We start from the raw sequence: 16,323 nt of genomic DNA on the forward strand, positions 1-16,323 counted from the left end.
GCATAGAATTCTAATTGAATAGACCATATTCAGTAAAAATCGTGTTGGTTTTGAATGGATGCAATATCGATTAGAAATTTATTTGCCTAGTGTTAAAAAACTTTAAAGCTGAAATATTGTGTAAAAATTGCGTACAAAAAATTAACCGGAAATTGTGTTTATGTTTGACTTTTCACATTTTTATTGCAGTAATCTAGTTTTTAAGATCAGCTACAATTTTACACTTTATGGAAACGAAAATAAATACCAGTTTCTGTTTCACCAACTTTCATCTACAATAAAGAGGTAAAAATACAAAAAAGTTATGCAATATCATAAATATTTTGAATGAAATAATTAATCTCACAGCGAATGGAAGCGAGAGGTTCTTTGTTCGTACCTAATTGGAAGAAATTAAAATTACTGTGCTGGAAATTTTATGCTAATTTATTTTCGTAAACTTGAGTAACGTAACCTTAACCTACACGTTTTTTGTATTTTATGGGATTTGTGATATATTAAAAATAGTGATGCGGTGGTGATGAAAAATTACGTCCGTATGTCTAATTACGTTGTAAAAATTAACTTGAATGTGTAGAAATCCGCAAATCGCGTTATGACTTTGGAGTGTGCGCTTAATTGTTTTTAAGGAACATTTTTTGTTATTTTATTCAAGCTTTAATTATTCTTTGCACTCTCCATTTTTATTCGGGTAATTTGAAATTATTTGCATGTCACTGTTTCTTTTTCGCTTTGTTCATTTTAAAAGGTTTCAAAAGAGTAATGTAAATTATCTTTGCTCAATATTTCGTTTCAATTGTTGTGGAAGAATAGAATTAGTGCAATTTGAATTACTGCAATGTAAATAGATTTTTTAATCAAAATGAAGTTTAAATGCAAATGTTATTAATTTATATGTAGGTCAGTTCATAATAAACAAAACGATTGCGTTATGTTTGGATATGTTTATATTTTAGTATTTTTGTATCTGAAATAACAAAAGTAATTTTAAAATGATTTGATTGTCTATTAATATTTTTCGTAAAATAAACGTGTATGTTAATGTAAATAATTTTTGCGTCATACTATTATGTAATTATTTCCAGGTTTTATTTTAATTTATGCAGTTCATAATAATTACGATTTTTATACTAATTACTTACAAACGTATTTTTACAAGATCATAAAATTATTAAAGAGTAAAAGTCTCTTGTTGTTTTTGTATGTTCGTGAAAGTAGAGTAATAAGGTCGATTTGCTGCAATTTATTGTATTGGCAACGTAAAATCCCAGTGGTGAGTTTTTGCAACATTTACTTACTATTTTGTATCAGTCTGTCTACTATTACTATGTTTTATCTGAATGGGCAGCGATTCACACTTAAACATATGTAACTTGTGTTTTACCATAAAAGTTAAACCAGTACTACTTCGTCTTCATTCTAATCTTATTGCTTTGTTCTGAAGAAGGTTAATGAAGGTCGAAACATCCACAAATGAATACCACTTTGATATTTCATTCGACTTAAAAAATAATAAAAAAAAAGATCGCCCTTGTGTTAAAAAGTAATAGGACACCTGTGCTTTTACATCCCGCTTTTACAAGCAAAGGAAATATTGTAAATAGGGTCCATGCAGGGAATCGCTACTTTATGTTTTTTCGACGTTCCTCAAAAAACGGGTCTCAGGTTTCCGTCGGTCTGTCATCTGCCTGTCTTAGGTATGTCGTGTAGATGGAAAAGCTAACCAAAATGTGTCTAATCATTCCCACCAACAATTTGATGACGTCAGTTCAAAATTTAGCTTAGTAAACACCATTTAAATGTTATACTAACTATAACACACTCGTGTCCTGTACACATGTTGTTTATGAAATAGCCTTGAGTTTTTGTCCTAGAGGCATCCAAGTTTTCCCACCAAAAAATTCAAATTATATAATAAATTTTATAAGTAGTGGAAATCGCACCCAACTAATAACCAAGGGTGGCTGGTGGCAGGGGTCACAAGGCCACAAGCCGCCACTGCTAATAACGCAAAGCTCGCTACTTATATATTCTCATGGACCAATTTTTTTTGTACACTCTGATATTATCTGGGGTTATCATAAAATAAATAAAATCAAATTTTACATTTTGGTAATATAAATTTTATATTTTTTCTTCCTGAGCGTAAGGAAGTATAGTAATAGAGTCCATCGGCCGAATTGCAACCTTCATATTTTCTCGACGTGTCATGACCTCTAGTCTAGAGTACGAAAAAAGTGGTCTCCCGTTTCTGTCTGTCTGTCTGTTTGGTGTCTGTATCCATTTTTATTAGACAAGTATTCTCCGAAACTACTAGACCGATTGTTCTCGTTTTTTGTATGTATAGTAAGAAAAAATTCTAAACTGAATAACATTTTGCAATAGAACATTGAAACTGCAAAACCGACTGCTCTGAAATCTTGTAATTATTTTAAGGTTATAGCAAAATTTATTCGATTAGCCCATTCCAACAAATTGATGACGTCATCTCAAAATTTTACCTATCCAAAATGTGCAAAATATGATGAGTCTATACTTGTGATTTATCATTGCATTAAAAGTTTTTAAATTTCTTATACAGGTGACTCAAAAATTAATGAATGAGTCAATTTATTTTATTGATTAAATAGAGAACGGCTCACTCCGTTTTCCCGAAAAATTGACGTTTCATGATCCCTAGAATACGAAAATATAGGTCTCTTGTTTCGATGACGCCATCTTACAATTTTGCCGAATAAATGTAAAATATGCACAATGTTAATTCTAGGAATTACAGAAATTCTAAAATTCTGCACAAATTTGTGGAATGATTTCAAATGTTGTGAAAGTACTAAATATTCTAACCCTTTCGAAGGTTTTAAGGCTTTCAAGGATGCCAAAAACTATAAGGACTACAAGAATTTCAGGAATTTCAAAAAATTAAAAAAAAAAGATAGAGAAGCTGGCAATTTAAAAATTCTAAAGAGATTTCAGGGATGTCAAAAATTCCAAAGATTCCACAGATTCCAAACATTTAAAAATTGGAAAGATGATAAAAATCCGAAAGATCTAAAAATATTTAAAATTCTAGAGATACTGAAGTATCTAAAAATAACGAAAATCTGAAAACTATAAAGATTATAGAAATTCTAGTGATTCTAGATTCTAGAGGTTCTAAAAATTCCAAAGTGGTTTGAAACATTCAAAAAGTATAAAAGCTTTCACGTATTACATACACTAGAAATTAAGTATTGTAAAGACACTTAAGGTTCTAAATCAATTAAAGTTGTAATGTTTTAAATATACAAAAGATCCAACAAAATCTTAAAAATTTTAAAGAACGTGGGGGTACTAACGATCCTAGAAATTGCAGGAATTTTAGGCTTTATAAAACTCCTAGCACTTTCCAAAGTGTTCAAAATTTCCAGAGATTGGAAACAGTCTAAGGAGGCTAAAAACTAAATACTCTAAAGACTAAAGATTTTAAAAGACTCTAAGGACTCTAAGCGGTCAAAAGCTAAAATTTTGTTTCGAATAATTGAAAGATTCTAAAGGTTCTAGAGAAATTCTAAAAAGCCAAAGATTCCAAAACTTGTAAAAATCGCGTGAACTCTTAAAATGCCAAAGATTTTAAAGAAAACAAAAATCTTGAAGACCTAAAAATCGTAAAGATCGGAAAAATGCTTTCTTTAATTTTTATAAATCCTAAAAGCACTGAAGGTCTTGAACACCCTAAATATTATCTTATAAACCTTAGAGACTGTAAAGATTCCAGAGATTCCAAAAATTCCAAAGATTTAGACTCTTGAGATCTGCAAATAAAATTTAGAAAGTGTGGGGAAAATGTGGTAGACTTAGAAATCTTGAAAACATTGGAAAAGGTTGAATTTTAAAATTCTGGTATAACTGGAGCCTGATAATTTTAGAAATTTTGGAAAATGGAAGTATAATTTTGGTTATTTTGTGTACTTCGGAAAATCTGGAAAATTTGAACATTCTGGAAATTTTGAAAATTTTGAAAATTACGAAAAGATCTTGGAAGTATTAAGTTCTTAGAAATTATGTATAAAAATTCTAAAATGTATAAAATTTCTAGTAATTCTGAAGTATCCAAATTTCCAAAGATTGTTAAGACTCTAAGGACTCTGAAAACTCTAAAGATTCTAAACACTCTAATAAGAAATCAAACGTTAAAACGGTTTTAAAATTATGCTCCAAATATTTAAAAGATTCTATAATTTGTAAAAAACGCATGAATTCTTAACATGACAAAAATTCTAAAAATCTAGAAATCGTAAAAATCTGAAGAATGCTTCCTTTAATTTTTATAAATCCTACAAGTATTTGGGGTTTTGAACACCCTAATTGTTATCTTATACTTCTTAGAGATCCTAGAGATTCCAGAGATTCTAAAAATTTCAAAGATTTAAAGACTCTTGAGGTGTATTAATTTTAGAAAATCCAGAAATATCTAGAAAGTGTGAACAAATTTTAAGACCTAGAAATCTTGAAAAATGAAGAAAATGTTGAATTCTAGCATATCCGAAGACTGATATTTTTATAACACTTAGAAAATCTGGAAATTTAAAAAATTTACTCAATTCTAGAAATTCTAAACATTTTACTGAATTTATAAAAATATTCCAAATACTGTGTTGGTTCAAAATCTTCAGTAAATTTTAAAGATTTCGAGGATTCCAAGGGTGCCAAAACTCTAAGGAGTATATTAATACTAAATTGATATATGTGCCCTTGCTAAATTGTAATGGCGTTATAAAAAAAATATATGGAAGAGCTGACTATAAAGATGAAAAAAAAAAAGAATTCCCAAAGTTAAAGTTGATAATAATTTTTCGAAGTTGTATTTGTTCAACTGTACTTTAGGGACTAGGAAAGTTCTGTCGACATAACTTTCAACCAATCTTTTTACGATGGTTTTTTATCTCTTTCGCTCAATATTTTGGTGCGCGTTTTTCGAAATATTACTAAAAATACATTATGTTCTGTTTAAAAAAGTTAGGTATGATTATTTGAAGATTATAGTTTGAATTTGTTTTGTGAACATCTGTATTATTAAAAAAATTCAGGAAAATTGGAATAATTTGGCAACATCACATCGGAATGTGAAAAATAAAATTAAAAATGTACTTGTGAAGCCTAAGAAGAAATTAGCCAGAACATCTAAAATATATGGGAAGTTTTGTTTAATAAAATAAGTTATTATTATTATTATTATTATTATTATTATTATTATTATTATTAATGCATAGTGTCCACGGGTGGGGAACCCAATTACAGGACACAGAAACGTTGTACAAATATTTTAAGCATAACTTCAACTTGGCTCTGTTTGGTAGTATCTTTTAATCTGACCTAAAGTGCAGTTAAATAGATCGACTTGATTCTCGATGCCCATATAATTAACAACCATTTGAACAAGTGGAGAATTTGCTCTACTGATAGTGCGTACAGTGGGCAAATAGAAAGAATTTTTACTACGCATGTTCCCTTTGTTGATCTTAAGTGATAAATTGCAAAGTATATCAGGACACTCTTGCAGTCCTTTGACAATTTTAAATAAAGTTATTACCGAGTGCTCTCTACGTCTATTTAGCAAAGATGGAATTTTGAATCTACCCAGAAGTAAATCCTGAGGATAACCTCTCAGGGGATAAACGCCATCGACTATGTAGGACACCGTCTTAAGAAAACGTCTTTGTATTCTTTCAAGGGAAGAAATGTGGATATTATATACAGGACTCCATATGACAGAGGCGTATTCAAGACAAGATCTATAGTAAGTGAAATAGAGTAATTTCAGTGTTTCAATATCACCAAACTCCCGACCATTCCGGATGACAAAGCCTAAGGATTTGAAAGCAGACTCAGTTATTGCCTGAATATGTTGACTGAATGAAAGTTTTGAGTCGAAGACTACCCCAAGATCGCGTATAACTTCAGGCCTAGTAAGAACGGTGTTATCAAAGCTGTATCTGTAAATAATGGGTTTTTCTTTTTTGGTGAATGACATGGCATAGCATTTAGTTTTATTAATCATTAAATTGTTATTCAAACACCATCTGTAAACTCTGTCAAGACATTTTTGAAGCCGAAGAGAATCATGAAATGAATTGACTACAGTATAAATCTTCAAATCATCCGCAAAGAGAAGGGAATGGACATCTATGTTGTATATAAGTTGCATATAACACACAACATGATGACAGTTGTCATCAGATAAGTGTCCGATAAGACGTCAAAAAGCTGCAATGCATCATTATTGTAAAAATAAATTTCATAGCTTACTAGATGACTTTTTTTTTTATAAGAGTTATGTTTTTCTAAAAATATGCTCAGTTAGTTAAAAATATTTTCATTACAATAATTTTAGAGTTCACAAAAGGGATTCACTATTAGCTGAGTGATTTAAAATTCCGTAAGTTCAACTAAGTACATTCGAAATATTTGCATATTATTTATTCATGTGCGCTTACTGTTTACTCATAAAGAACACAAACACCTAAAGTAATTAATTAATTCTTTAGTTAATAACATCATATGAGTGTATACAGTAACGCATTTTCACTTATGTAGATTGTGGAGACTGATTACTTTTTAATGGCTTTATAAATGGTTGAATGATTTATAAGCAGTCAGAAGTCCTGGGTCAACAAAAATTGCACACTTCCAACAGTGCACATTTTCATTTAAATTAAAGTACTTACATATTTATAAATAAAAAAATGTTTAAAGGTTTTAGTGGTACGACGGAAATCGCAATGAGTAACCTGCCATTATACTAAACACATAATAAATGAACCTAACAGTAAACATCAAGTAATTATATTATCCAGGTTGCACTTTCCTGATGAATAATTTCCTGTTTATATTTTTGAATCTCTTTACTATATCTGAGAAATACTTTGTTGTATAAAAGTAACTGACTTTCATCGTTTTTAAATAATATCAATTAAAAATACAGGTGACAAAGCTTTGCTGTACACCTTGCAGTTTTTTTGTCTATCGTTTGACGGTCCAACACTTTTTCAATGCATCTTTCTGTATAAATTGCAAGTTTTTAATAAATAGAAACGTAGGAAATTCACTTATAAAATTCCTTTATTGTAAATGTTATTAGCGGTAAATTAGTTTATTGTTAGTTAAAAGTGAGAGTGAGAACTTTATAGGACAGTGGTAATGACGTTTTTTTGACGGTTAATTTAGATTTCCCCAAAAATTCTTTTAGGATGGGACAATTATTTCATGTTTGTTTGTCAATGTTACGGTTGAGGCATTTTTGTGTTAATTCTTGACGAGCATAGCTGTGAAAAATCGTATTGTTCAACTTGATGTTACTGAAGGTAGTGCGAATTCACAGCTGCTGTGCAGACAGTTTTTTTTCAGTAGGCTAAACTTTACGATTAAGCTCGACACAATTCACCCATTATTCAAGCATTAATATTTATTATTTCAAAATCAAGTAAAAACAACAATAAAATCACAATGCATTTTTACGATTTTCAAATGAAGGTGTCTTTTTACAAAAAGGTTTTGGTAATAGATCTTACCACATTTTAAATTAGTTGTCTCCAGAAAAATCTTGTTGTGCCCAATGTCCATTTTATTTTTACATGAAAGTAATATCGGATGATATCATTGTGGTTTCCACTACTTCAGCTTCATGGTCAAGCACCCATGAAGTTAACATTTTTTCCATTTCTCGCAGTGCAGTGAACATGTAATTAATTGAATGAATTTTAATTGATTTTATATGCTACAGCGGCATTATTCAAAGGTAAAATTTGTCATAAATTGATACAGGTGGCTAGTAGTAACAGTACAATGTAAATTATATCAATGTAGGGAAACGTAGGGTAAAATGGAACACCTATAACTGAAGAGCTCTACTTTTAAAATTTTTAAATTTAAATAGATAATAACAGATTATATAACACATAATATTATGTTGTGGAAGGTGAATTTGATGATCACACTGGAATCATCTTTCATCAAATTAAACATGCATTTGCTTGAAATGTCAAGGTATACGTGCGCCACGCGCACACATCCCTTACGTCAGCATCTTTGAAACGTGAACATTTCTTTGTGCATTGCAATTAAGTGGTGGATACTGGAGATATGTACAGCAGCAAATACTGACACTGCAAAAACATATACATTAAAACTGAAAAAAATTTAAGAGTTAAAACTAAATATAACTGATGGGTACTGAACTTGCGTATGCCACAAATTTATAAACAGTGGTGTGATCACTGTGATACGAGTGGATGTGATGGAGATGACATAAGAATAACGCCGGTTATGATTTTCTGAAACCTCCTTACAAAGGAAATGAATATTGTCCGTAGTTCACTTATAAGTATTTAACCCGACTATAAAAGTTTTGAACACTTGCCTTCTGATATTCAAGAAAAATATGTAATTTATTTGTCAAAAGTGAGCTTTTTGCTATTTCTGAACGCGTTTTGAATTAATACCATTTTTAAAACTTGATTATATTTTTCAGCAGACGCCATTTAATCATTTAATATGATGAATTGAAGATACTAAATAAGGAATGTCCTTGGAAAAAAATTTTCCTCGCTTTCGCTTGTATTTGACACCAAAGTTTTCAAAAAGTATTTTAGGAGAACTGAATTTTCATATCATATTTTTAACAAACTCTAATCTCACTATGTATATACTTAGGTTTCATGATAAATTACAAAATTTGATTTTACTTTTTTCTTCACAGAAGTGGTAGGATTAAAAATATGGGTGTAAGGTATATTCTTAAACCATGGGTAACACGGGTGAAATTTACGTAACAAATTTGAAGATGAAGTCATCTTTTTTGGATGTTTTACATTGCAATTAGCGTGTTAAAAATTTGTATTTTTCCTCATTTTTCCCTGAAGTCCCAAAAAAACACCTTATACCCAACAATTTTCCAAAATTTACAACGTGGAGTCGACAGATAGAAGTAGCCTGGACTTTAGGTATGTTTCAATCTTGGCCATGGTTTTTAAATTCTCTATGTTAGAATAAACCGCTAATGTATTGTTACGATGATCGGTAATTGAAATCGGCGTGGCTAAAACTCAACAATTTATTTCTTAGTAACTCAAATTTACCCGTCTAATTACACAAAATAATTCCGGCCCAACTTGGCTGGTTTCTCTCAATATTCGCTGGACTCGATTCGACTGAATAATAATCGTTCCCGACGGTGGCTTCTATTGAAACCTATACGTTCCTCTGGATAGATCGAAAATGCCGCTTCGAGGTTTTTCTGGACCCCGCAATCGATACTTCCGGTAACCCGCTTCAGACTTGTCTTTATGGAACGCCGCCCGGCCACCGTCACCGATGATGAGTCACTCATCATCGTCGCACATACTAGAAAGCTCTCGACGGCCCATAGGCGTCGTACCGGGGCGGTGTATGGGTTTATTTTGGAACAGTATATAGATTTTGAAGAAGTAATTCAAATTCTCCAAATCGTAAAAGTCAAATTTGGCAAATATTGTGTGATAAGATTGATAAGCGCTAACTGATAACTAAAGATGTTAGTCAATAAAAAAGGATTCATTTAATTGTTTAACTTATTTTTTTTAATTACCTTTTTCAGATGTTTGATGTGATTGATATTAGTTTTTGTTAGAAAGAGCAGAAATTTAGAAATTTTAGAATTAAATTTAAATTACCTAATCAAATAAATTTAATTTTTAGAAATTTCTTTAACGAATAATATTACTAATTCCATGATAACAACTGCAGCCTAAAATATAAATGTAAAATCGTACCATAAAACATATTTGTTCTAAGCTGTATTCAAAATTTTGAGGTTATGATAGTATGTTGTTGAAATGTTCGTCGTCATCCAAGTAGTTTAAATTTAAGTCCAAATTTAAAAATGTTTGAGATATTTAAGGAAACCTTGTGTAGGTAAGTAGAGAAAAACGTTGTGCCTCGGTGGGATCGAACCCCACGCCTCACGCTCTCCGGGCAAGTATCCTAACCACTAGACCACGAGGCCACTTATCTTTCACTGCTTACCAACGTGCTATTGTGCCGCCACACCTTGACTCCATTAAATAACAAATATAATGGACCAAGAGCTATAAGGTTATATGGCCATCACAAAATCATCCCATTGTGTCGAAGTTACGTTGTTTATAATAGAAAAGGTTTTAAGGTCGTAAATAACGTGTCCACTGCAGCTCGACCGGCTCTTGTGGTTTCGTTCAGGGGCGGCTTTCACTAAATATGAAAATCCACCACTCCACTATTTCTTTATAGTAAACCAAGAGCTATAAGGTTATATGGCCATCATAAAATCATCCCATTGTGTCGAAGTTAAGTTGTTTACAATAGAAAGGGTTTTAGGGTCGTAAATAACGTGTCCACTGCAGCTGGACCGGCTCTTGTGGTTTCGTTCAGGGACGGCTTTCACTAAATATGAAAATCCACCACTCCACTATTTCTTTACTACCTGCAGCAGAGACTTTAAATATGTATAGACCGGCTATGTGGCCTAAAACTTGAAGCCGGCAGTCGCCATATTGCTTAGTCCCAAAATCGCGCCAAATTTAAAATCTCAACAACTTCAAAGTTATAAAAACACGAATCTTAACAAGTTTATTTGGAATAGTAAGGTGTTGTCGATGAAATGAAATACTTTCTTGACCACTACTCTTTTGTTTAGGGTTACGATACGTCCGGATTTTTACGGACATGTTCTGGTTTTTCCACTGTCCGGGGAGGTCCGGCCGGATTTTTATATTTCTGTCCGGGTTACTTCGACAACTAGATTTAAGTGGTGACACTTTTAACTAAAGAATTTTATGTTGTTTTTTCTGCAATAGATTTTTTCATAAGTACTCGTAACTTTTTTGTATCAAAGTGTCCGGTTTTGTCCGGATTTTTAAAATTTTATGCCCTAGAATTAACTTTTAGAATACGGTAACCCTACTTTTGTTTCGAATTACGACACCACCGTACAGCACAGTTCACTGGCTTTTTGGTTCAAAGTTAACTTAATTTATTAAATACTATCGTAACAAACGCGACACGAATGGCATTATATGGCAGGAGCTAGATCCAATAAACAAAAAAACCAACGAATAATAATCCACACTCAGCACCCAACAAACTGATGTTGCTACTTCTGTTAACGAAAACTCGAAAATTGAGAATTGGGATAGTTCGGGTTATGTTAAATATGAGCAAGAATTGTTTAGAAGATGATTTATTGCCAACCGGTAAGCTTAGTGCGAACCACACAAAGGGGGTATTTATTTGCGGTCAACTACTTTTATGATGGTCATATAACCTTATAACTCTTGGTTCACTATACTACCTGCAGCCGCTGAGGGTTCCGAAATAACCACTCGCTTTAAAAGCCGGCCCTGTTAAATGTGAGCAAGAAATGTTTAGAAGACGATTTATTGCCAACCGGTAAGCTTAGTGCGAACCACACAAAGGGGGTATTTATTTGCGGTCAACTACTTCTATGATGGTTATATAACCTTATTCCTTTTGGACAAGTATACTTGCTAATTTACGGAAAACTGCTTATTTATAATTAAATTATAAATAAGCAGTTATAATTAACTGTTAAATGTTTACATCTAACAACAACAACAACAAAAAACACAAAAAAACGAAAAAAAGGTTTTAAAACCAAAAAAACTAACCCATTTCATAAAAAACAATTTTTAACATCATTACTGATAAGTGATAACCCAGACATCCCGCCAAAGTGAACCAAGTGCATCAAATTATAAAACCCGCGAAAAATTTGGCCATGAACTGTGACCATCAAGAAAATGAAATCCTACATTGTGTTTCTTTTTTACTTCCCGATCGTAAGCAAAGGGAGTATTGTAATCGAGTCCGTCGGCCGACTCTCTACTTTTACATTTTCTTGGCCTTGCATGACCCCTAGAGGACGAAGAAGTAGGTCTCCCGTTTCCGTCTGTCTGTCTGTCTGTCTGTCCGTTCGTCTGCCGTCCCGGATTTTTGTTAGACAGACAATCTCAGAAAGTACTGGGTCGATTGTTGTCAAATTTTGTATATATATATATTAGAAATATCATGTAGAGAGTAAAATGCCAATCAAAATTTGGCTACTCATCCCCACCACTAATGTGATGACGTCAGTTCAAAACTGTACATAGTAAATGGGTTTTAAAATGTATAAAATAACATAGTCCTACACATGTAGTTGATGACTCCGAATTGAATTTTTACCTGAAACGTCCAGATTTTTGGAAAAAAAAATCAAAATTTTGAAACAACATTTTGCAATTTAATTTGGAATCTGTAAAACCGAATGCTTTGAAATCTTGCAGATGGTTTACAGTTATGATAAGAATGATATATTTTTAATCAAAATATATTTACTTATCCCCTCCAAAAAATTGATGACGTCAGTTCAAAAATTTACTGAATAAATCCTATCTAAAATGTACAAAATATGATCAGTGTTGGACGTAAAGGCTTTGAAAACACCTTTTTTTCGCGGCGATTTTACAATTCCAAAAAAATAATATTAAAATTTGGATCGAAGCTGACAAACGCATCAAAAGGTAACCTACCTTGTTTTGTTCAGCCTCCTGGGTTGAGGGTTTGTAGACCGCATGCACAAAGGAACCACGTGTCTAAGTTTCGCGACAACAATTCGCGATTTACGTCACACAAGATGGCAACTGCGTTCACTTAACGCCCACCTTAGCGATGTTACCTCTCTGAGGGTTTCTCGATAACTCTCTTCGATAACAGCGCCAACCCCAAGTACCGGGCCCTTTTGCTCGGTACTATGGCGCCTCTAGTGGAAAGTGACCAAAATACACTTGTCAGCAATCCGCGGGAAAACAAACAAAATCAAAACAAAATATTAACAAACTTCGAACCGGAACATTCCGCCCACCAAAAGAAAATTAAACATTTTTTTTTTTTTGGCGTAGGTTCCAGCACAATATGAGGTTAAATCACAATCTAAAACTAATGACTAAACTAAATAAACAATATGAGTGAAAACTATTGACGAGGAAGCGGGCACAGCTTCACTCGAGGACGTGTGATCATGCCGCAAGTGGTACGTACTTGTGCAACTCTCACTATACCGTCTTTTCCCGGGTGCAGCGCGACAACTCGGCCAAGTTGCCATTGCAACGGGGCCACCGAATCACCCTTGAATACCGACGGCAGGTTATTCGACGTGTTCCACTTATGCCAAACATCCTGGTGCAACCGTTGCACGAGCTGCCATCTACTTAGCCGATTTAACCACATTGTCTCCAACGGTTCATCGGGATTATCCGCGGAGGCGGGACACAGGGGTCGCGAATTCAATACGGCTTCAATTTGCGCCAACACGGTACTAAATTCTTCGAAGGTTAGGGGTTGCTCGCCTACAACGCGCTTAAGATGGGATTTGAACGATTTGACCCCCGGCTCCCATAATCCTCCCATAGGGGGGGCCGACGGGGGGTTAAAATGCCATTTGAAGGTACAGTTACCGGCCGCTGCTTGCAATAACAAATACTGTAATATCCGGAATCCGACATGTAAATGTTTCCGATGAGCGGCCTCTATGATTAGTTCGGTTAGACTGTGCGAGCGCGGCAACAACAAGGGGTGCTTAGTTTCATAGGGCAGTTCCGTTTGGTGCAATCTTCCGGTGACGCGAATCAAACCGTCGTTGAGGAACGGGGTCAATTCGTAGAATGGTTTTGAACACGTGCCATTCTTTTGCAATGAACGAATTTCATTGGCAAACACTTTACTTTGTACCATTCGCACAGGTATTAACAACGCATGATGCAATTCCCTTCTGTGTAATTCAAGTTCCGTACCGGTAGGAACTTCTAGGTCTACTTGTAGAGGCCACTCAGTGCCTGCCAACCACGTGGGATTCGCCCACCATAGCGGCTGTGTGACAAGCTCCTGTAGGAGTAACCCCCTCGAGGCGCAGTCGGCTGGGTTATCAGGGCCGCTTCCATGATTCCATGCCGAAGGTTCGAATATACCTTGTATGGGCGCGATTTGATTTGCAACAAAAGTGGTCCAATGACCGGGCCGCGACTTACTTAATTCCCGTTAGCGTTACTCTTGAGTCGGGCCACGCACACACCCTGTGTGTGTTCAACACACCCTTGAGGGTTTCCCGGGCAAATGACAATAGGTCGGCCGCAAAGAGGCGCGACTCAGGGACGAGATAACGGCGCACTGCTGAGTCGGACGAGCGACCTAATATGGATGGCGTCGTGTCGGCGAAAGGTAATTGAACACGGTAACTACCCTGGATGTCACATGCGATCGACGACGTGACTTTTTCCTCACACCAAGCGTCTTGCGGGGCCACCATACTGCGTTGTGGGACTTGCTCACGCTGCCTAAAGCGTTTTAATGCCGCGTCTACAGAGTTGTCTATGGACGTACAAAAGGACCTAACCGCGGTTTGTTGTTTGTTACGCTTAACACCCCCAATCAGTACCCACCCGAAAACAGTATTTAACGCGGACGGTTTCTCGAGCCCACCTTTCCTGAAGCCGGATGTCACGATTTGTCCGTAAACATCAGCACCCAACAAGACATCCACTTGTTGTGGCTTACCGAATTCCGGGTCAGCTAATTTCAAATTACGTATGTGACGAAATTGTCGCAAACGATCCTGTGACACTGCCCTTGTGGGAACGTCACCACAAATTTGAGGCACAACGACCATTTCAGCTTTCAATGAAAAGTTACGCACTAAATGTGACCTCACTTCGCATTTCAATACACCCGACGTACTGCTTGACGACATTTGATTCAAGCCTTGAATTGGTACCACCGCGTTAGTTTGAGGGAGCCCTAAAACCTTTGCACACCGCTCTGTGACAAAGGTGGCCTCGCTCGCAGTATCCAAAAGCGCCCTAAATGCGCGATATTTACCTCGCGAATCCACCACAATTATTCGCGCGGTCGCCAACAAAGTGAAACTATGGGTCGCGATCGCGTTAGTCATTAGTGTCATTACTTTGACCCCGTCGTCGACCGATGGGTCCCCAAAGATCCCTGACACCTCTTCCGGCTCGGCGCTAGGTTTGGGGACAAAATGTAACAACGTGTGATGTCTACAATCACAAACCCGGCAGTTTAATTTAGATGGGCATTTGCTAACCGAATGCACCCTCGACAAACAATTGTAACACAGATTTTTCTTACGCGCGAAAGTATGTCTATCCCGTGGTTCCATTTCTAAGAAAGCATCGCATTTCGTTAATGGGTGCTCATCCGAACAATTAAGACATTGTTCCTTGTTGATTGGTGATCGCGTGACAAACGATGACGTCACGGGACGCTTGGCAGGTACGGAAGATGCAGCTGTGGGTTTACGAAGGGCGGATGCGGAATTATGACCCATTGTCATAACGGAAGTTTCCAACGCGGTACAATGTTTAAGCAAAAATTCTTGGGGGTCATTGTAAGCAGGTACGGAATTTCCTACAATACTCAACTCAAATTTCTGTTTCCACGTGGTGTCCAGTTTTTGCAACATTAAATTTAATAACGTGAAGTCCCACAAATCGACTTCATCGTACTGCTTCAACGCGGCCAAATTTTCAGAAAACACGTTTAACAAATTTCGCAACAAATTCGGCGAATCTCCATTCACTTTGGGTGCACTATAGATCGCTTGCCAATAATTTGTCAATAATACGCGCTTATTGTTATAACGCGCCACCAGCGCATCGAATGCGATAGCATAATTTGCCGCCGAAATCGGCAAATTTTTGATGACGGTAGACGCCTCGCGAGACAATGACGTCGACAAATATTGAAATTTTTCAATTGCGCTAAGATTTGGGTTATTGTGGATAAGCGACCGAAACAAATCATAAAATGTGGGCCAGTTTTTGATCTGACCGTCAAACGTCGGAATTTGAATTTTGGGCAATTTGACGTTGTTTGATGTTAAATTGCCCCTGGGTGCGGATGACTGCGCGGCCTCGCGATTTAATTCCGCTGCAACCGATTTAATTGAATACTGCATATCGTCAAATCTTGATTGCACCTCGTATTGTTCGTCTAGCTCCTCAGGGGTGGTGCATAATTCGACAATTTGCAACTGTCGCTGCTCAAACTGGGCAACAATATGGTTTAAGTCCGCAGCTCGAATAAAAAACTCTCCTCGTACAGTTTCGTGGACTCTGGCTTGTTGCGATAGATTCACTAAAGCCTCCACGCGTTTGATCAAACTAGCGCGTCCATTACTTAGCGCGGCAACGGTAGCCATTATGTAAACTCGAATTTACGTATTCCGATAATTTAAAATCAATTGAAAATGCGTGC

The 16,323-nt window shown here is 35.4% G+C and overlaps 2 protein-coding genes across 2 annotated transcripts; both read right to left on the minus strand.

Annotated features, from left to right (window-relative positions):
* Positions 1-5,314: 5,314 nt before the first annotated feature.
* LOC135145445 (uncharacterized) lies at positions 5,315-6,010 on the minus strand. The gene is made up of 2 exons (XM_064077560.1): positions 5,918-6,010; positions 5,315-5,875 (listed from the first exon to the last, which is right to left on the minus strand). The coding sequence occupies exons 1-2, from the start codon at positions 6,008-6,010 to the stop codon at positions 5,315-5,317; spliced, it is 654 nt and encodes a 217-aa protein (XP_063933630.1).
* A 7,013-nt stretch (positions 6,011-13,023) lies between these two features.
* Positions 13,024-16,267, minus strand: LOC135145457 (uncharacterized). Its single transcript, XM_064077566.1, has 2 exons — positions 14,120-16,267; positions 13,024-14,070 (listed from the first exon to the last, which is right to left on the minus strand). The coding sequence occupies exons 1-2, from the start codon at positions 16,265-16,267 to the stop codon at positions 13,024-13,026; spliced, it is 3,195 nt and encodes a 1,064-aa protein (XP_063933636.1).
* Positions 16,268-16,323: the final 56 nt, after the last annotated feature.

Source organism: Zophobas morio, unplaced genomic scaffold (genome assembly GCF_036711695.1).
Source record: "Zophobas morio isolate AGI-343-1 ecotype UQ-CSIRO unplaced genomic scaffold, CSIRO_AGI_Zmor_V1 ptg000005l, whole genome shotgun sequence".
Taxonomy (NCBI): Eukaryota; Metazoa; Arthropoda; class Insecta; order Coleoptera; family Tenebrionidae; genus Zophobas; species Zophobas morio.

Bases quoted from the DNA above. Each gene is read 5' to 3' on its own strand.
- LOC135145445 (XM_064077560.1), bottom strand. From the start codon at position 6,010: ATGTCATTCACCAAAAAAGAAAAACCCATTATTTACAGATACAGCTTT. The intron at 5,876-5,917 runs GTAGTCTTCGAC...CAACATATTCAG, and splicing joins AAGTTATACGCGATCTTGGG to GCAATAACTGAGTCTGCTTT.
- LOC135145457 (XM_064077566.1), bottom strand. From the start codon at position 16,267: ATGGCTACCGTTGCCGCGCTAAGTAATGGACGCGCTAGTTTGATCAAA. The intron at 14,071-14,119 runs GTGTGTGCGTGG...GAATTAAGTAAG, and splicing joins GTGTGTTGAACACACACAGG to TCGCGGCCCGGTCATTGGAC.